Source organism: Mus pahari, chromosome 5 (genome assembly GCF_900095145.1).
Source record: "Mus pahari chromosome 5, PAHARI_EIJ_v1.1, whole genome shotgun sequence".
NCBI classification, from domain to species: Eukaryota; Metazoa; Chordata; class Mammalia; order Rodentia; family Muridae; genus Mus; species Mus pahari.
Window position 1 is genome coordinate 24,406,477 of NC_034594.1, and position 21,627 is coordinate 24,428,103.

Genomic DNA, 21,627 nt, shown 5'->3' on the forward strand with positions numbered 1-21,627 from the left:
GTTGAAGTATTTTCTAAAGGAAATGAAATGCAGCTGGGAAGAAGGAAATCATTAACCTTCTTCCTTTTCCCTCACCACCAAGAGTAAAACTCTTCCAACCTGAAAGAATGAAAAATGAAGGGAATCATCAGGAATTACTGCAGACACTAGAGCAAAGTATGAGAAGTCAATGGAAATGCTTTGAAACAGATGGCATACACGGGATTCTATGAACCTGCCTCTTAAACTGGAGACCATAGAAATGCACAAGGCCCATGATTGAATAGGAAAAAATTATTTTCATCTCCAAAATTTTCTTAATTATGAATACAGGCAACCTTTGTTATTAAACTGTGTAGTTTAGATATATTCAAATGTCATTTACAATTGCTTTCCAATTTAAAAATAACATTAGTTTATTAGACTTGACAATGGCTCTGTTATTTAATTTTAAAAACAGCATATATGTAACTACTTACATATATGAAACTATTGCAATACAACAAAAATTAGGTTTTTATAATTCTTTCAACCGTCTACTTCCTGTATAATCCTATATTTCATCTTAGGCATTTAAAGACATTTCTGTGGTAAGGTCTCTTGAGTTTGTCAATGGGATAATTAAGATTACCCTGGGCGCCTTCTTGCTGCTGGGACTTTTGGAGTAGACACAGCAGTTGCTGCCACTAAAGAGAAGAATTATCACACTTATGGCTGTGGTTCTGTGCTCAGTATTTCAGAGGCCTCCAGGCAGACTACACACTGAAAAAGGGTGCAGAATCTCTCACTGGTACAGAGTCGAGTTGTCACAAATAGGAAAATATTAATTCATCCTCACAATGTTCTTAATTATGAATGTAGGTAACCTCTGTTACTGGATAATCTGTGTGGTTTAAATTTCAAATGTCATTTAAGATTGCTGTCACTGTGCACCCTAATGGGAAAAAACCGGCCAAGTATGGCTCGATAACTGTGTTGCAAAGAGGAACTTCACTGGAGAAAAGGCAGGTATTTTTCTGACATCCCGGATGCCAAGAGTAAGCCACGAAGACAGGAGGGAGCTCATTTCTGTCGTGTGCTTTGCTTCGGGGGACTCTGGCGACAAAACAGCCGACAATCCACTTCCTGTTGCATAAACAGCACCTCGCCCTGCCAGAAAGGCCGGGCCACTAAATCTGAGACTTCCGCGCTCGACTTTACAGGCTTCCGGTCCGCCGCGGGTTAAGCCAGCATCGGCGGCGTCGCGAGGATCCCACGCCTCAGGCAGACAGCCTGTTCCTCTCGCTTTTTCTCACGGAGAGTGACAGCTCGGAAGGCAAGTCCGGGTGTCTTCGCACCGCAGAGATCCTCCAAGAACCTCCCTCCAGTGCGCTGTCACCCGCAGCAGCGCAAACTCCGTCCCAGCTCTGCAGCCTGGGTAACATTCCCTTGCCGTGACTCGTAGCGGCGCCGTTAGCTTACGTTGAAGTGTATGATTGGCTAGACACCTCTGACCGCACGCGATTGGGTACTGGTGGCCGGGCTCCGCCCCTTCTCCGCCTCTGTCCCGCGGTAGCCGGGTGTCCTCGCGCTGCTCGTCCGCGCGCTGCCTGGCAGTTTGCCTCTTTCTCGTCTGTCCTCCAGCTTGCGTCCATGGCCACCGCCGCGACCGAGGAGCCCTTTCCTTTCCACGGTCTTCTACCAAAGAAGGAGACCGGGGCCTCCTCCTTCTTGTGCCGCTACCCGGAGTACGACGGGCGCGGGGTGCTCATCGCCGTCCTGGACACAGGGGTCGATCCCGGGGCCCCGGGCATGCAGGTGAGGCGGCGTCCAAGGGCCCGGAGCCCAGAGGGCCAAGCCTGGATCAAGGAGGGGACCGGACGGGCCGGGGCGGGCCGGACAGCTCTGGGCGACCTCCAGGCCCGGTTCCCTCTCCACACAAAAGCGGTGTGGTCAGCGTGGCTGTTCGGGATCGGGGGCCGCGGGGAAGCTTTGCTGGTCAGCCTGGGCGTTCCAGGCCCCACACCTCTTCAGGGTCCGCACCCGACCTCGGCAAGGGAAAATTTTACAGTTTTATAGTTCTGGAGGCGCGGGAGCACCGATAGGGGTAACAGCCTTGGAGAAATCCTTAGTGATGGTTAAGAGATACTCGTTTTGGCAAGACCAGCAAAGTGAGTTCCCAGAATACGACCCAGTCCGCTTCCGGAATGGTTTCTTCTGATGCTTTTATTCTATTTTTAAGTTATCTGCTATGTATTTGTTCAGGGTCCTTGAAATCTCCTGGGTTAGTCTTTATTTTATTTTATATTTTTACAAAAGGCCCGACTAATTTGTTTCGGGCGAACTTTTCAGGCCTTATGAAAATACGCATTTTAAACGCTTCTAAACGTAAGAGAACATACTTTGATTATGGTTTCCTAAACATGACTTCATTTTCCTTTATGCAAGTTAGAAGTTTTTAAGAGCAGGGACTTTACTGGAAAGAGATGTTTAAAAAAATGCCTGAATAAAATGTATTCTGTGTTTAAACTAGCCTCTTACTAAAACCCCCTAATCAATACTCTCTAACCTTTGTTGAAGATCTTACCTGACTAAAACTAGAGCTTATTTACCCTCTTTTCGGTCCAGCGGCAGTTTATCTATCAAATAGATAGATTAGGTTACATTGATACCATCTTATCCTTGTTCCTCACAAAAGAGGGATACTAATTCCTCTTCTCCTAGCCCTTGATTTGTTTCCTCCAATCTTTAGTTTTTTCATTGTGCTGCCTAATAATGGACATAAATGGATAGGAAGATAATTGACATAAATGTTAGAGGTTATTGGAAAGGATAGGAAAGAAGTCTGTGTGGCCACCTGGGACTGGCAGGGAATCCTGCTTCCAAGCTCTGTTACTTCTTCCCCCTGTCTGGTGCACACCTGTGCCCTGAAGCACACACAGTGTCAGAGTCTCTGATTAGAAGTTCAAGTACGAGTGCCCTCCTGGTGACTACAGTTGTTATTTTATTAATAGCAATTGCAAAGGTTTAAAACTTGGTAACAGCAATGCCACCTTGTGAATTTATTACACAGTGGAAGTGCTTCCCAATGCACAGGAGTGTGTGTTTACTTTTTGTAGGGTGTGGGAGAGCAACTAGGGTGAGTGGCTCACTGGTTCTTAGTGTTAGAGGATCAGAAAATCCTGAATATTTTGGCATAGTGCTCAGTGGACGTTTGTAGAATTATCAGAGTGCTTTGTTTCTGTACAGTAACAGTAATCCCATAGGATTACTTGATAATTGAGCAGTCAACTACACATGATTTTACAGTGCTTAAGTGTTAAATAAATGCTAGCAGAAGGAGTTCATGTCGGGTCATTGTCTGAAGGGAAAATATGCTTGATATTTACACAAACATTAACATTTAGTCAATAAAACATTGAACCAAAAGAAAACGTAAGATAAGATCATCCAGCATTTATTCTCAGATTCTAAACATGATCTTTTGTTTAAATTCAGCAAGGAACTTACATGAGTGACTTTAATTTTTTTTCTTACCTGAGGAAATTATTTTGTAGCTCTGTGTGTACATCATTAAGGTAAAAAGCAAATCGAAATAAAAAGAATAGAAAAGGAGGCCTATCTGGCTATTTGAGTTGCCAAATGGGATCTAAGTAAAGGACTGGAGGTTACAAATGAGAACTTGGAGGAACCAGGCAGTTGTCTCCTTTAACTTCCTTAGACCAAGTTCTTTTTTGTCACAGCTTCTGGGTGTATGCAAAATAGGGGGCAGAGTCAGGTGTGATAGCACACTCCTGTATACAGACAGCATGAGGAGATTAATTATTACCTAAATATTTAATAGTCTCTCAGCAAGCATTCAAGTACCTAGTATGTGGCTACAATTCCATTGAATAATGAAGTCCTGAAAACTGACTGTTACAGAGATCCAGTGAGACTGACAGGAAAACTGACCGAGATCATGAGTGGATTTCCTGACAAGATAAAATTTGGTCTAAGCCATATATACAAAAGCAATGCTCACTGCCACTAATCTCACCACTGATCCATGCTTTGCTTTTCCAAACCTACTGTTCATCAAAAGCAAACCAAGTATCAACATCTTTGCTCAAAGCAAAGTCAGTTTGCTTTTTAATATAACTCTAAAATTTCAAATTTTATTATAAGGCCCTTCCCCTGCTAACTCTAACCTTTTGAGTGTAGCCTCAGCAACCCCCCTTCACTCCTGTTCTTCTCTCTTGAATATTCGATTTCTCTCTTTCCCAGGTACGCAGATGTCTCAGGTCCTGATATGTGTGTTTGCATGTGATGTTTAAATTGCCCAACAGTTTTTTTTTTGTTTGTTTGTTTGTTTGTTTTTGAGACAGGGTTTCTCCGTATAGCCCTGGCTGTCCTGGAACTCACTTTGTAGACCAGGCTGGCCTCGAACTCAGAAATCCGCCTGCCTCTGACTCCCGAGTGCTAGGATTAAAGGCGTGCACCACCACGCCATGCTAGTGCCCAACAGTTTTCTATAGTCACTTGCAAGCTGCTGCTTCATTCTTTCAAGACATCACTGATTTAATTCAGCCCTTTGCCTGCTCTACTGTTAAGGTCTGTGGCTTCAGAAATGTAAGGTCCAGTCAGTCCCTGCTAACAATAAGTTCTTTTTTTCTTCTTTTTGATTTCCTCTCAGGTTGTAAATGCCCCAAAGTGATTTTTTTATTTTATTACTTCCACTTATATTTTTCTTGGTTAGAATTCTTAGAAAGCATATATCAAGTTTATTTGGTATGAAATCTGCTAGTAATATTCAAACCCCCCCAAGACAGGGTTTCTCTGTATAGCCCTGGCTGTCCTGGAACTCACTTTGTAGACCAGGCTGGCCTCAAACTCAGAAATCTGCCTGCCTCTGCCTCCCAAATGCTGGGATTAAAGGCATGCACGCCACCACTGCCTGGCTAGTAATGTTTATTTTTGTTGAAAAAGAGGTCTGTATTCATAACAGAGGAGTATGACTTTCTCTTGGAGAAAAAGTTTGGGGTAAGGATGCAAGTAACCCCTTAAAAGTCTATTTTTTATTTTTAAAGATTTATTTATTATTATACATAAATACACTGTAGCTGACTTAATATGCACCAGAAGAGGGCATCACATCTCATTACGGGTGGTTGTGAGCCCCTAAAAGTCCATTTTTAATATACTAATTTAGTAAACTATTAGTAACCAAATACTGGGTTTCTATAAGAGTAGAAAATTTCATGCAGTAAAAATATTACAGTCTGTAGAATACAGTAGGGTCAAGTCAGCCTGAAGTGTTTCGAACAAGTATTCGATGAACTTTGTGGTAGAATGGCCTGCACAGTACAAAGTATGTATGGTGAATGTTTAAAGCCAAGTCCAGTGCAGCTGGTATTAAGTGCTGCCACAAACATGGTGGATTCATTACACATGTAGTTTTGAATTAAGTTTTAGTTGTTGTATATTAGTGACCTTTTATTGTTGCCAGGTATTTTTGTGACACCACCTGAGATTGTTACAGGTCCCTCACAAAGAGTGAGTTTCTACTCAGTTTAAGAAGCTGATACATGCATTACAAAAGGAAGAAATGCTATTGGTTTGGCAAGTTGGCACAATTGTGATAAAAAGTAGAAAAATGGATTTAAATTCTATTAGAGGAAGTGCTTCCTCTTAGCTGTGATGCAAAGTGTAAGCTAGATAATCAGAGAAACACGTCTGCTTCTGGCTTGAACTACTGTGTCTGTGATGATACCTAATAAGAGCATTTGAAGAAAAAGAAATTTGGACTACCTTTGAACTTGGAACTTAGTAAATTTCAAGTACTGGTGTGACGTTCAGTAATGTAATACTATTTTCTTTCCATTCTGAAGGTCACATTTTCCAGATATTTGCTCAGATGTCACCTTCTCAGCAGGGCCTTCTTTTACCAACCATCTTAAAATAGAAAAATCCATACCACTCTTGTCTTCTTGTTTAATTTCTTTCAGTATATTACATCTTTATATATTTGTCTACTTCCTCACTCTGCAATATCTAAGGGATTTTTGTGTACTGTCAACTGCTATATTCATCACCTAAAAGGTTGTAAATATTAAAGAAATAAATGAAACCACTTGAAGAGTTGTATATTGTTTCCATAACTAATTTTTCATTAGTATTTGTTATACTTCAATTAAATTTTTTAATATAACTTTTTTCAGAGGCAGTTTTATTTATATATATGTACATAGGGATTTGCATTACTTTCTTTAAAGAAAATAACTAATATTTTATTTGCCTCAATTTTTAGGTTACAACTGATGGAAAACCAAAAATCATTGATATCATTGATACAACAGGAAGTGGTGATGTGAATACTGCTACAGAAGTAGAACCAAAAGATGGTGAAATTATTGGCCTTTCTGGAAGAGTGCTTAAGGTTGGAACATTTCCATTCTTACTGAATGTTTTCCCTCCCTTTTTTTGTTTTGCCACAAAACATGTTTTTTTTTTTTTAAAAAAACCTAAGCTGTATAGTAGTCTTTACCTGTTACTTGCAAAGCGAATTATTTCCAAACCCCATGGTTTAAAATAAGGAGATGTTCCATTACTGTGTTCTAGGAGCCTAGGTGTGATCTTGATGGATGTATATAGTTGCGGATTTCTAATGAAGTTGTAAATTGTTGCCCAAGGCTATGCTTTTATTTAAAGGCTTAATTAGCTTAGGTGCATTGGGAAGTTAGCTGTTGCATGGATGTTTTGTTTGAGACAGGGTCTCTCTATGTAGTCCTTGCAATCCTGAAATTCTAGGTAGACCAGGCTGGCCTCAGACCAGATCTGTCTGCTTTTGCCTTCCAAGTGCTGGGATTAAAGCTGCACCACTACTATGTCTTGTTTCTTTGCCACATGGCCCTCTCCATGTAGCTGTTTTGTAGTGTAGCTATCTTTTCTCAAGGAAAGAGCTATGAGAAAGTAAGTAAGGTGAAAGTCTTGGTCTTTTTATAAGGTTGGCTTACAAGTGACAGTCCATCTCTTCCTTGTATTCTATTTATTGGAAATTTGTCAGTAAATAAGCAGACGCATGGAAGAGGTATCTCATAGCTGCATGCATGCATATAGTAAGGGCTGTCTTAGAAGTTATTTGTTCAAGAAAGTACTTATAGTTGGGATTGTTTTCTTTACTTGAGCTCAACAAATGGTTTTAACTTTTAAATAGAAAAACAGAAAGTAACCACCTATACAGTTTTGCCTTCATCATTTTCTCAGTGAATCTGACCATGAGGAAATATTTAGACCCTAATACTGATCAGTGTAAATGACTGGCTTTGTTTTAATTTCGTCCTTGGTATTCATGAGTTACTGGTTAATAGATTTAGAGGATGACAATAAAAATAGATTTAGAAGTGATTTTTTAAAATCTTTTAAAACAAGCAGACTTAGTTTGAAATGCATTAGTTTATTCTAAGACAGTAAATCACATTTCTAGTGAGCCTTGCAGATTTAGATCTACATAATTATTCTTAGTTGCTTATTTTTGGATAGCTGTAAAAACTTAAACTTTAAATAAGCCATAGAAACTGTTGTCACTAGTGATCAAANGTAGAAATTATGTGTAATATATCATTCCTTACTAAATAAGATAATTAAGATTGATAATTTTGCCTTTTATCCACATGCAGACTGAGAGTCAGCGTGTTTCTTTGCTTCATTTGCTATGCACATTCTCCAGGAGGTTGGCATCTAAACCATCTTCTGAGTCCACATTGGGGGTGTGTGTTGCTGATTGGTTAAGTATAGATAGCTTGTGGAATGGAATGATGGAAACTAACTGCATTTCATACAGACTTTTCTGCCAGCCTTTCCCTTCTTCATCCATGTATAATGCACTTACAGATGCTTTTCAGTTATCAGGAAGGAATAATTATTAGTCACTGGTACCGTGGCTACTTGGATCTCCTAAGCTCTTTAGGATACCTAAAGAGTTTACTGAAAGTAGCACAATAAGTTTCTTTGACTTAGCCATGTGTTACAGTGAAGTAAATATCTGTCTCTTTCTCCTTCTTTCAAATACCCTTAAACAACCAACAGAACCTCATTCTTGTATTTTAAGACCAGGTACAAGGTAATGCTTTGAACACATTGGTAGCCATTGTCTACAGATGATAATCCTCAGTACAGTCCTTACTCTCTTCTTCCAGATCACAACCTTTTAAAACTTACGTGATAATCATTTTTTTCTTCCATTGTACAGTTATATAAAATAACATTTAATTTAACCAACCTTTCATTACCTTTCATTTCTATATCAGTTCTTCTTCCTGTTGTTGATGTTTTCAAGATTTGAGATTCTTTTTTTTTTTTTTTTGGTTTTTCGAGACAGGGTTTCTCTGATAGCCTTGGCTGTCCTGGAACTCACTCTGTAGATCAGGCTGGCCTCGAACTCAGAAATCCGCCTGCCTCTGCCTCCCAAGTGCTGGGATTAAAGGCATGCACCACCACGCCCGGCTAAGATTTGAGATTCTTAAGACTGGCCTTTATCATTGTTGTAACAATAATTTGTTCAGTTTCATTGTTGAGCAGTATGTTATGGTTTCTATATAGCATATTCTATTTGCTTTGCTGTATTAAACTGTTTCTTACAGTTTGGAACTCTTAGCTAACAGGTATTTCAAAAGTATTAGGCACAGTTGCTGTACCTTTGTGCAGATGTTTCCAGGACATATGCCAGAAATGGAATTGCTGAGTCATGGAGATACAGCTTTACTAGGTCATATGTAACAGCTTTATCATTTAGCTGGCCTTGAACTCTTCTGATAGTCCTGCCTCCACCTACCAAATTTGGGAATAACGGGTATATTCTACCATTCCTTGTGGACTATTAGCTTCTAATACTTGGAATTTTCAGACCTTTTTTCAATTTTTAAAAATAGAATGGTAATATCAGTGAATCATTTTGTAGGTTTAATTTGCATTTATATAATGAAATCAGTCATTTTTTTTTCACAGAGTTAGACTTTTAGGTCACCTCATAGTGCTATTAAAGTTCATTTACCTTTTTCATTTTTCTGTTTTTTTTTTTTTTTTTTTGTAAATACTGCTAAGTTATCCATTGCTTTTTGACTGGTGAGTATTTATATATCCATTTTCTATTTTATACTTGAAATTTTCAATTTTTACATAGCAATTTTACATATATACATATCTAATGAATGAAAACTCTTTAAATTAATTGTTTGTAACTGTATTCCTAGAAAATTGTGGTTTTTTTTCTTATTTGTTCTAGAGAATTTGACTGGAAATGACTTTTATGCTTAGTTTGAGGTTATTGTCCTATTTTTCCCATAAGAATAGCCCATGTGCCAACATCACATTAACATTCCATTAGTTCCCCACTAATATACTCTTGTCTTTATTTTTACATTGCAATCTTCAAAGTGTGTTAGCAGGTATGTCCAACCTGAGGCACACAGGGGGCATTTCAGCCAAAAGAGCTATTGGTGTGACCCAAGAGAAAGATTTATGTAAGGTATCCAGTGAGGACTGGGGGTAGGGTGGATTCTGGGTTGTGAACTTTGTATACGACAGTGTTGTGTTAGCAATAGCAAAAGGTTGGGCACACCTGCATGAAGAGAAAACTTAAGGACTCTGTAAAGTCATTTGGATAGTGTTTTGCTGGGGCAAACATGTGAAGGCAAGTTTCCTTAAAGTGGACACAGGTGTGAAAGACTAAGGCAAACACATGAAGGATTCTCAGCTAACAACATGCATGTATCGGTCCATCTTACACTTGGTAGTTGAGCTCCATTTATCAGGAGTCCTTGGAGCTGATTGGATGCACATGCTTAGGCAAGACAGGTGCTCTTTGGAGGATATAAGTAGGACTTGATGGAATGATGAAGACAAGCTTGACTTGCTGGTACAGCTAGCTGTGCAGTGTGGGTCTCTGGTCTTCTCTGGCACAGCCAAGAACTTCTGGTGTTCTTCCTGGTCCCTCCTGCTCACTAGAGCTGAGGCTGAGGCCTGGCTGTCTTTGCTAGGTCATGTTGCTAAGCTGACTGTACCTGAACTGGACTGCTGCTGTATCTGTGAAATGTTTGTGAGTAGATTGAGCTGCCGCTGCTAACTTGTAAAGTAAACAGCCGATTTCCAGACAACACAGATGGGAGATACTCCAAAGAACCTTTCTAAACAGGTTCACTCCCCCTCACCCCCTCCCATCCTTTCTTTCCCACTACCTCTGGTGGGTGGATACAAGGAAGGTTAAAACGTTTAAGGAACTAATATTAAAAGTAAGGCTTGAAAAAAATTAAAGTTTAGCTCTTTTTGTCCACTGGTTTTCCAGTAGTTTCTCTACTCAATTCTAATATTAGAAGCATTTTGGAAGGGAACACCATGGTGTTTTCACTTTAACACACTAAGTTAAATATTTTTAAAAATCATCTATATTTAGTCTCAGATATTGACAAATCTTTTAAAAAGCAGGCATGCAGAATAGTGGTGCTAGATATAGTATAGCCAGAGCAGATAGCATCTGAGTGTACAAGGATGTGCTTGCTATTATAAAGCTGGAAAGACTGAAATAACTCATGGTCATGATGACACTTGATTCATTGAGAAAATCATCCAATTTATTAGGGACATCTCTTTAAGAGTTTCAGAAATGTACTCCAGACATAGGGATTTTGAGTTCCAGGCAAAGTGGATTTACATATACAACACTATATTATCTTTAAAAGAAGAGACAGAGATGGGGACCTGGGGAGATAGCTAAGTAGATAAAATATCTATTATGTGAGTATGAAACCTGAGGTCAGAGTCCAGCACCTTCGTAAAATTGAGGTGTGGTAACATGCTTATAATGTCAGTGCTTGAAGGTAGAATTAGTAGTAGGGTTAGTAGAATCCCTGGATCTCAGTGGTCAGCTAATCTTTGAGCTTCAGTTTAGTCAGAGATTGTCTCAAAAAAACAAGATGAAGAGCAATAGAGGAATTCTACGTCAGCCTTTAGCCTCCATGTGCTCCATGTGTGCATGGGCATATACCCTCACACACATACATTACAAACAGAAGAAAATCATTGTAATTATGATATATAGTTTGAACCTTTTTAAAGATTTCTTAAAATGGTGAAAACATAAACTTTTGCTTCTTAAAGGTATCACATTGCTTCAAAATGTGAACTAAATATATGAAATGGCATTTCATAATTGCCTAAGTTTAGATAGCATAATTTTAATTCTCTGAGTTTTTTTTTATATAATTTTTAAAACTAGTCTACCTTTAAAGAAAACATATAGTCATAAATTTTAAGATGTATATGATCCCATGGATTCTGTACGTTTTTTTGTTTCATTTATAGTTAAATATAAATCAACAATGGAATTATTGTCATTGTGTCATATATATGCTAGCTAGTGTGATTAAACATGTTTAATGGCTTTAGAGTTTTTCTTTGTTACATTTCACGGCCTTTTGAATATTTTGAAGTTGTCCCTAGCAGAGGTCACGAAGGTACATGACAATGGCAACACTTTTTTGTTATGTCAAGAGCACTGCAAGACTATGAAGAACATATTTTCTGAAGAAGATGCATGGGGTTCATTAGATAGCCAATTGATACAGAAAGTTTTAGTAAAAACATAGGCCTCTCGATAATTTTTATACATCTAATTGTGTGAAATTTTCACTCAAAAGTTTTCTACCTGGGAAATAATTCCTATGGAACATTGGAATAAGCTGAGGAGTGATACTATACAAGTGAGACAAGTGAGGATTCTTTTTTAATTATTTTTCTTTTTAAAAAACAGGGTCTCTGTCTATGTCTCTCTGGCTGTTCTGGAACTCATGTAAACCAGGATGGCCTCAAAATCACAGAGATCCACCTACCTCTGCTTTCAAGTGTGGAATTAAAGGTGTAAGTCAGCCAGGTGTGAGTTATTAGTAGTTCAACCTTGTATTTATATTTAGTACATAGATAACAGTTTTTTATAATTAGAATGAATAGGAATAGATTTTGAAATTTTAAAATAGTTGGTGCTCATTGCTCTTATTCATATAAGTCATAGAGTTATGACTCCTAACTTCACTGTTTGGTAGAAGATAGACATGAGTGGTAGAGCTAGACAACCAGGGTGATGTTCTTTGAGCAGCCTGCCTGTCTATTGCGAATCCCAGATTTCATGATCAATTAAGCTTTAAATAACAGATGATCTTAATCATGGAGAGGTAGAATGTATCAACCAACAGAGAACATGAGAACAGTCATGAACATTTGAGCCAGTCTCAAAGGGAGTTAACCAAGAAACTGTGGCTGTATCTTGGCATTTGAATTTTCATAATGCTCCATTGTGATTAAGACCTTGAAGCTGCTGATAGATTAGTTGTTCCCACTGTGTTAGATAGGTTGTTCTCAGTATATCAGAAACTAAGGTTCAAGGTTATTTTCCCATGCATACAGTAATGAAGGGCCTGCATCCTCAAAAGACCCTCGCTTCATTATTTCACTTGTTTTCTGGTTTTGTGTTTCCATGATTTGGGAAGAGAAGATGGTCTCTTTACCCCATGAATATGCCACCCATCTCACAAATATTCATATATATATATATATATATATATATATATATATATATATATATATGGAGCCATGGGTCCCTCCATGTATACTCTTTGATTGGGGGTTTAGTCTCTGGGAGCTCTGAGTGGTTTGGTTAGTTATATTGTTCTTTCTATGGGGTTGCAATCCCCTTCAGCTCCTTCAGTCCCTCCTGTAGCTCTTCCATTGGGGTCACCAGGCTTGTCTGATGGTTGACTGTGAGTATCTGCATCTGTATTTGTCTGGTGCTGGCAGAGCCTCTCAGGGAACACCCATACCAGGCTCCTGTCAGCAAGCACTTCTTGGCATCAGCAATAGTGTCAGGGTTTGCCACCTCACTTTTGTCTCACCCCAGTCTCCCCTCATATTTGGAGTGCTTCCTTGCTTTGCTGCATCAACTTTCTTGAAACTGTGTCTTGTAACTGGTGTATTTGCTTCCAAAAACATTAGACCACATACATGCCCCTCCGCTCAAATAAATGGTCATTAGGTTTGGATTATGGAATATTTTTCCCTTGTACAAAGAAGGAAATAATTGTATCCTCCCTTCCCACACTAGTGGTAAAGTTTAGAATAATAGCCACATTTATCTGGTTTAAAATCTCATATCCTTTGAACTGAATTTTTTGGCTTTTATGATGGACCTAGATTCCAATTTTTACCTTTCTATTGTTTGTATAAGTGGTTTAATTTCATCTTTCTATTGAAAACTTTTTAAATACTATGAGATAATTTGAGAGAGTGTTATAGATCTTATATGAAATTAACATGATTTTATAGTGCTTTGTCTACAAGAATTCAAAGATCCTTGTTTTATATCTGTGCATTATCTATAAGGTGCTGTTATAAAAGAATGCCACTCTTACTCTAAATAGGAAATCAGAATGTAAAGAAAGTCCTGAATATTGATCTTCCTCCCTGCTACTTAATTCGCTCAAGTGTGGTAAAAGGAGAGACAAGAAGATGTCAGCAATGTAAAGAACTGTTAAATAATCATAGTGGTTTAATGACATAATACACTTTCCAAGGACTTTTATAAATTATGAAACCATAGTGATACTTTAGTGACCACTTAGAATATTAAAAGGATTTCTCATATGCATAAGCCTGTTTCCCCAGTATGAGCCAGTAGATAGATGTGAGATATTTTGTTCTCGCAGTGGTGTATCACTGGCATTGGAAAATGAGTGAATAATTTGTTTTATCTACAGATTCCTGCAAACTGGACAAATCCTTTAGGAAAATATCATATTGGCATTAAAAATGGTTATGACTTCTATCCAAAGGCTCTCAAGGAAAGGATACAGGTAATGACAAACTCAGTATCAGCTTGCAAATGTATATATTTAGATTGGATTCCTACTTGAAGAAAAACGATACTCTCATGATCTTAAGTCTTTGAGGGACTTGGACTTTGAAAGGCTGTTCAAGAGTATGTTTTTTCTTAAAGTGGTTCTTCTTAGTCTTCGGTACATGGACTAGTTTGTTTAAGGAAGGTTAAAGAAAAACTAAGCTAAAGCTCAAGTGTTTTGTCTTTGAGGCAGGGGGTGGGTGGGCAGATGAGATAAACTGAGCTTTAGGGTTTTTTTTTTTTTCAAGACTTAAGGTATAGTCCTTTATTTTTGTTTTCTTATTGTCCAGTCTTTTTCCTCTGAGGTTGTCGTTATTTAGTAATCAGATCTAATGCTGTTCAAGTCTGTGTCTAAGAAACAAGTCTGGAGCTGGAGAGCTAGCCTAGCGGTTTAAAGATCCTATTCATTGCTTTTGCATCAGACCATGGTTAAGTTCTCAATGTACACGTTAGAGGGCTCAGAACCACCTATAACTCCAGTTCCAGGGGATCGTATGCCCTCTTCTGATTTCTATGGGCATCACCATGCATATAGTGCACAAAAAAATAGCAGACACACATACATGCAGATAGATGAGATAGAAATGTATAGTTAAAGAAGAGCTAAGTGTGGTTAGGAGTCTGCTATAAAGAGTGTCTATTCTATATAAAGTGGAACTTTCTTTGATGATGAAGATTTTTGAAGTTTTAAATATCTGCTCTATTAAGGGAACTGCTGTGGGTTATCGTATTGCATGGCGCCATTTGTGAACACTGTGACACTAATCACTGATGTGAGTTCAGTACTTTAACAATGAAACAGTGTCATTTTTGACAGTAATCCTGATGTGTTGATATTGTCATCTAATCACAGTGTATTTCCTTTAATATCCATGAACCAGGACTTATTTTAATGCACATAACTTTGGTTGAATATGAACACATAGATGTAATGGCATTTTTAATTTAGTGTATTATACTTAGTTTTGGTAAAGACAATATCAACATGTGAATATAGATCATATAGTTGAAGTAGAGTCTTCTTAGATAGTCCAATTTATTAATTTAATGAAAGGATTCTTTTTTTTTGTTTTTGTTTTTTTGTTTTTCGAGACAGGGTTTCTCTGTATAGCCCTGGCTGTCCTGGAACTCACTTTGCAGACCAGGCTGGCCTCGAACTCAGAAATCTGCCTCCCAAGTGCTGGGATTAAAGGCATGCGCCACCACGCCTGGCTAAAGGATTCTTTTATCTAGCAGACTTTTGTTAGGAGATATTATGTAATGAAGAATGGCGATAAGACAATTTCAGAAGCATGGAGCCCTGTCCAATGAAAGAGGATGAAACATTATGGACAGGAGAATTGAGGATATCTACCCTTCCCAGTGAAGCTGTAGCCTGTCTTTAGTAATCACCTTGTACTTACCTATTTGCATTTTCCAATTTTGTATGGGCCCAAGATCATTATTTGTACTTTAAGTGATAGGGAATTCAGTTTGTTTCCTGATATGATACACTGCATTTTGGAGAAGTGTGGGTATAAGTTGAAGAATAACAATATAAAAATATTTTGGTATGACTTGATTAAACTTGTTCTCTTAACCAACTTCATTTATTGATCCACTACTTTTACCTTCACGAGAAATAGTTTTGTAAACCTTTGTTTAATAACTTTGTAGTGTCTGAATTGCTAGCAAGGCAAAAATAAAACTATGTAAGTTTACCTGATTATTTTGTCTGCCTGATTGTGGGGTGAATTTTTTATCTTTGCAGAAAGAACGGAAGGAAAAAATCTGGGATCCAATTCACAGAGTTGCTCTTGCAGAAGCTTGTAGAAAACAAGAAGAATTTGATATTGCTAACAATGGCTCTTCCCAAGTTGGTGCTACTCATTTCTGTTTACATGTTTCATAAAATTATATTAGAATCCTAAAGGGTTCAATAGACTGCATTTTCATAGGGTTCATCCATTGTCTTTTTTCCCAGTGAGTTAAGATACCAGTTCTGACATTATTTATACCACATCAATTTACATATGTATTTATGAATATTTTAAAACATGGTCATGAAGTCTTTCCTACCAGCTCACATAGAAATTCCTCTGTACCTCTTCTTAGCTACCATCTCAGTTGTCTGCCTTGAAATAACCACCATGATTTTGTTTTCTAATAGTATAAAATGGTTTTCCGCTTTAAAGTTTGTAAAATGGAACCATACAAAACTTTTATGCAGTTTCTTCTGCCAAGAATGTTAGAATATCTTCTGTGGCTTGGTTTTTACAATTTTACTTGTATTTTTATAACTATAATACAGTTTGTTCATCTTGCACATAGGTACAGGTTTTTTTTTTTGACAGTTATGTATAATGTTATTTTAGGAGTTAAAGAGATTGCTCAGCAGTTAAGAAAACTTGCTGCTCCTGAAGATGGTCCAAAAATTAGTCTGTAGCTCTGGTTCCAGAAGAGCCAATGTATTCTGGCCGCTACAACCATCAGGTGTGCAGGTGGTGCACATATATACATGAAAACATACACATAAAATCAAAATAAATCTTTTTAAAAATAGGAATATCATTTTAAATATTGTTGGCTGTAGCTTTGCATAGACCATAAGGATTATGCCAGTTTATATTCCCACCATAGGCATATAAATGTACCTGCTAATGTTTTTAAAGATTTTATTTTTATTTTATATGTATGAGTGTTTGTCTACACCATGTGTTCATGGTGCCCTCAGAGACCTGAAGAGGGTAGTGCATCACCTGGAAATTAGATTATATAGTTATGAGTTACCATGTGGATGCTGGGAAGTAGACGTAGATCCACTTTACAGCACTCCCCCACCCCCATTAATTTTTAAAGTAGTTAAGTAGTTTATAGATGAAAATAATGTCCTTTTAGATGTTTTTGGTTTTATGCTTTTTCTTTAAAAAGAAAAACCAAGGTATGTTTATGCGTCAACAGTGTTACAGTTAGAACTACTATATTGAAAGGGCAGCAAGCTTCTCAGTGTTTTCAACTTTCTGGGATTTTTCTCTGAGATCCAGGAACAATAAATCAGTATTCCCAGGTCATTCTCATAGTTTTCAAAACTATATTTTAAACAATTCTAGCAGTTGTCATTCTGTAATTTGAATAGCTATAATTCTTATTTAAAGAATAGAATAACCTTACATTTAGTATGACTTACAAAGAACTAGACCCTATGGAATAGTCAATAAAAACATAATTTAAATTTCCGGACTCAGTAAGATAACAGCTACTCGTGGTATCAAAGGTAGACACTGCTCAGCAGATTTAGGGACTTTGCATTGAAAATATGTTAAACCCCTCATTGTACTTCAACTCTCATGAAGAGCATTAAAGAATCTCCTACTAGAATTTGGCTCATACGTGGCACGCTAGCAACCAGAACAAAAGTTTCTCTTGCCTCAACTGCAGATAGCATACTGTGCAAAGTGGACACATAGGATACAGGAAAATTGACTGGTTCGTTTTGTCTGTTGCCTCCAGTATTTACCTGTTTAGCTATCTCCTTGATGATCGGGCTGTAGGTGAGCACTAGGTACAGAAGTCTTCCACCATCAGTATGTGAGGGTCAATGTGAAATCTGAAAGATTCTTTTGATGGATTTTTTTTCCCTTGATGAATGTTAAGTGCTCTTCCCTGTCTTCTTTGATTAACTTTGGTTTGAAATCTATATTGTTACATATTAAATTTTGGTTTTTGTGCATCTATTAGTCTGTATCTATTATTGGGGATTTAAATACATTGATATTAAAAGGAAAAAATAGGAAAATGTGTTAAACCTTGAGAATGAATTCAAGGGACTTCCATGAAATATACTATATATGTGAACTCATTAATAGTAAACATTTTGTTGTTATTGTGAAAATAATGTGCTAATTGCAGCAACTTTGGACAACCTAGGCATGTAAATAAGTAACAAAAAGTTTTGAATTGTTCTTTTATTATGAATATATACTTTTCTTAATCAAAAGTGGAGTTACGGACTAAGGATATAACTTAGTGGTAGAGCACTTTCCTTATATATACAACACCCTAGATTCAGTCTCAACACTGCAGAAACAATTTTGTTTCCTTATTATTTTTTCAAAGTGAAGTCTTTTTTTCTATTTGTTCAATACTGTCTTTTGTCATATGTTAATACAACTTTCATGTATATAAAGTTTTATCTAATATTAATCTGTTTTCTGACTAATAGGCCAATAAACTAATCAAGGAAGAGTTGCAGAGTCAAGTGGAATTACTTAATTCTTTTGAGAAAAAGTATAGTGATCCAGGCCCTGTATATGACTGCTTGGTGTGGCATGATGGTGAGACCTGGAGGTAATCTCAAGTATTCTGCAGATCTTCTTTATTAAAAATGTTTTTATTTACCCTGAAGAACTTTAAACCCTCAGAGCTGTATATAGTCTGGTTTATATAGTCATATCACTTAGCAACACTATGTGAAAAACATATCGGCTTTTGTTAGTTGTGGACAAGCCTTTTGAACTTAGTATTTTTCACAGTAAACATTATGCTTATCTATTTTTTAAAAACTTACTTCATTAGCCACATTTTGGCAGAGTGATCACTGATAAATACAGAAATGCTCCTTGTTAAGAACTGGACAATTTGGAGAGTAACCACAAATATTACAGGACATTTACTAAAAACATGTTGAAGGTTCAAAAAAGAAAATTTGGGCTTAGATGTTTTAAGTAGAGATAGAATAGCTAAGTTAACTTGGCAAAATAATACAATAATTAAATATTCAGTTCTGGCTCAGGCAAAATGATTCATGTGTGCAGCCTACTGCTTGGTAGGCTAGGCAGGAGGATTACAAGTTGCTTACTGAATGTCAGTCCATTTGGGGCTGTGCAGCAAAACTGTCAGTAATCACCCAAACATGCACATAGCAACATTCAAAAGAAGTGTTGATTTTTACATAACATGCATTTCATTTGTGACTTTTAGATTCAGTTAAACAGTCTGATAATGTGTTTAAAATATGTATCTTAATTTTTAGCAGTAATAAAATGGGTAAAGAGCAGGTAGAAAGAAAACCATAAAATTAGGTGGAAATTGTATTTTGTTTAAAAAAAATATGTTTTCCTAAAGCTCTATGTGACTAAAGTTTAAAGTTTATAGTCATGTGGTGTCAGAAAGCACCAAAGGCTGCTGGATTCACAATGGCAGCACTGAAAATGGTAGCAGGAAGTCAGATCCTTCATGTGGAACCATCCTAAGTCTACACTCCAACCCAAGCTTTAGTATGAACTTTTCACCTGCCCAGATGGTTTTCTATACCATCTCTGACCATCCGTGCCCTTGTATGTGGTTTTAGCATTTACTTCTGGGAAACTTCTGACCTAAGTCTAACTGCTTCCTCTGTGAAACAAAGGAGTTTGAGTGGTGGGAGAAGAAAGCAATGAGAAGATGACTGAGAAACTGTATTGTGTGATCTTTAGAAAGGAGTGGAAGGATACATTTTAATGCCTATTTCTCCTTCCCAACAGAGCCTGTGTTGATTCGAATGAAAATGGGGACTTGAGTAAATCTGCTGTATTGAGAAACTACAAAGAGGCCCAAGAATACAGTTCTTTTGGCACAGCTGAGATGCTGAATTACTCTGTTAATATTTATGATGATGGAAACCTGCTCTCCATTGTGACCAGCGGAGGTATCTGTCTCAAATTTACTAGTGAGAGATAGTCATGCAATGGCTGAAGGATAAATTCCTGCAGCACAGAGTAAGGCTCTAGTGAATTCATTAGAGAAATCTTTATTGATGGATGAAGCCTAGAAATTTTGTGACTTTTTTAAAAATTATGCACTGTTTAGAAGTAGTTCATAAATAAAACCAAACCTTAACATTTGAAAATCCATGAATAAATATGAAATGATTACTCACAAATATTAACCTTTGAGAAATTCACCCCTAACTATGGATATTTATATAGTATTCTATGCATGTTTTTAAAAATTGTCTACTAGCTATTTGTACTACTAGGTAACTATCCAAGACAGATTCTGCATACTTATATTCTGATGTAAAATATTACATAATCAAAAATAATATATACAAAATGCTAAATAAATGAGTTTTAGTGAGAATATGTCCATCCTAAAATGCTTGTATAAAGTAGAGGAACATGCTGAGTAGTATTGTAGACTACAGATAGGCTTGGGTGTTTTTATGCTGAGACTATAAAAACAAGTGGAAATACCATACTGCTTTTAGGATTGGGTAGGTGAGGAGAAAGGAGAATAAAGTCAGTTATGACTGTTAAGAAGAAAGACCAGAGGGCTGTTGAGGTGGCTCAGTGGGTAAGAGCACCCAACTGCTCTTCCGAAGGTCTGGAGTTCAAATCCCAGCAACCACATGGTGGCTCATAACCATCNGTAACAAGATCTGANNCCCTCTTCTGGNGTGTCTGAAGACAGCTANAGTNTACTTACATATAATAAATAAATAAATCTTTAAAAAAAAAAAAAGAAGAAGAAAGACCAGAGAGATGGGAGTTCAAAAGAAGATAATGAAGACACGATGTAATTAAAATATGATAAACATATACAAATATCATAATGATATTTATTATTTTGTGTGCTAGCATTAGAAAACCCAATAACCTTAATTTCATTCTCCCAAGGTAGCTATCTTGATTTTCATTACTACATTCTTTGGACCATGTGGGGATATTTGTGTTACATCACAAGTGATACAATAGTTTCAGTTTCCACATGATTTATCCTTTTTCCAATTATATAAATGGAATAAACTCAGTTTTTAATATGAGACTGACTCAACCTTATGAACTTTATATTGATTGTCAACTCTGTGGGTTAATATATTAAATAGCCATTTACTTTCCATGAGCCCTAAATTATTTGGACTTTTGAATTATATAAATAATGCAGCCGAAAACATTTTTGTGAATGTCTTGGTAAATATGTTTATACATGTTTGTTGGATTCTGGGACAAAGGTGAGACTACTAAATTCATAAGGATGCCTCTTCAGATTTCTTAAACAAGAACAGTGTGTGGTATATTCTAAACTGTTGTCAACCTTTAACATCTTAGTCATGTTGTAAAGTACATAGGGATACTGCCTTGTGACAGTAATTTGTAATTCTAAGATGACTGATAAAGCAAAACATGCTTTCATGCTTTGTATGCCTTGTGGACATTTCTTTTTGTGAGATGCCTTTTTCACATGTTTCATCCACTTTGCTTGGTGGACAGGGTGTTTCCACTCATTTCTTCCTTTGTTGTATTTGAAAGATATTTTTTTATATACTTTGGATAACATGTTACTTGTGAATTTTATGTATTACAGATACTTGCTGTCTTCTGTGGCTTACATTTTTTCCCTTACTACAGAGCTGTATTGATGGATGAAGCCTAGAAATTTTGTGACTTTTTTTTAAATTATGAACTGTTTAGAAGTAGTTTATAGGGCTGGCGAGATGGCTCAGTGGGTAAGAGCACCCGACTGCTCTTCCGAAGGTCCAGAGTTCAAATCCCAGCAACCACATGGTGGCTCACAACCATCCGTAATGAGATCTGACTCCCTCTTCTGGAGTGTCTGAAGACAGCTACAGTGTACTTACATGTAATAAATAAATCTTTAAAAAACAAAAAAAAGTAGTTCATAAATAAAAGCAAACCTTAATATCTGAAAATCCATGAATAAATATGAAATGATTACTCGCAAATATTAACCTTTGAGAAATTCACCCCTAACTATGGATATTTATAGTG

At 37.0% G+C, this 21,627-nt stretch overlaps 1 protein-coding gene across 2 annotated transcripts in view; it reads left to right on the forward strand.

Moving 5' to 3' along the window:
• Window positions 1-1,486: 1,486 nt before the first annotated feature.
• The window catches only part of Tpp2 (tripeptidyl peptidase 2), a 67,789-nt gene continuing 47,648 nt past the window's right edge, over window positions 1,487-21,627 (forward strand). Inside the window, exons 1-6 of one of the 2 annotated variants that reach the window (XM_021197248.2) lie at window positions 1,487-1,776; window positions 6,248-6,376; window positions 13,740-13,835; window positions 15,630-15,734; window positions 18,081-18,205; window positions 19,381-19,544. In XM_021197248.2, coding sequence (XP_021052907.1) covers window positions 1,612-1,776; window positions 6,248-6,376; window positions 13,740-13,835; window positions 15,630-15,734; window positions 18,081-18,205; window positions 19,381-19,544 — 784 coding nt within the window. In that variant the 5' untranslated portion in view covers window positions 1,487-1,611. The remainder of the gene's footprint in view (window positions 1,777-6,247; window positions 6,377-13,739; window positions 13,836-15,629; window positions 15,735-18,080; window positions 18,206-19,380; window positions 19,545-21,627) is intronic. The other variant, XM_021197249.2, reaches the window with a different exon arrangement.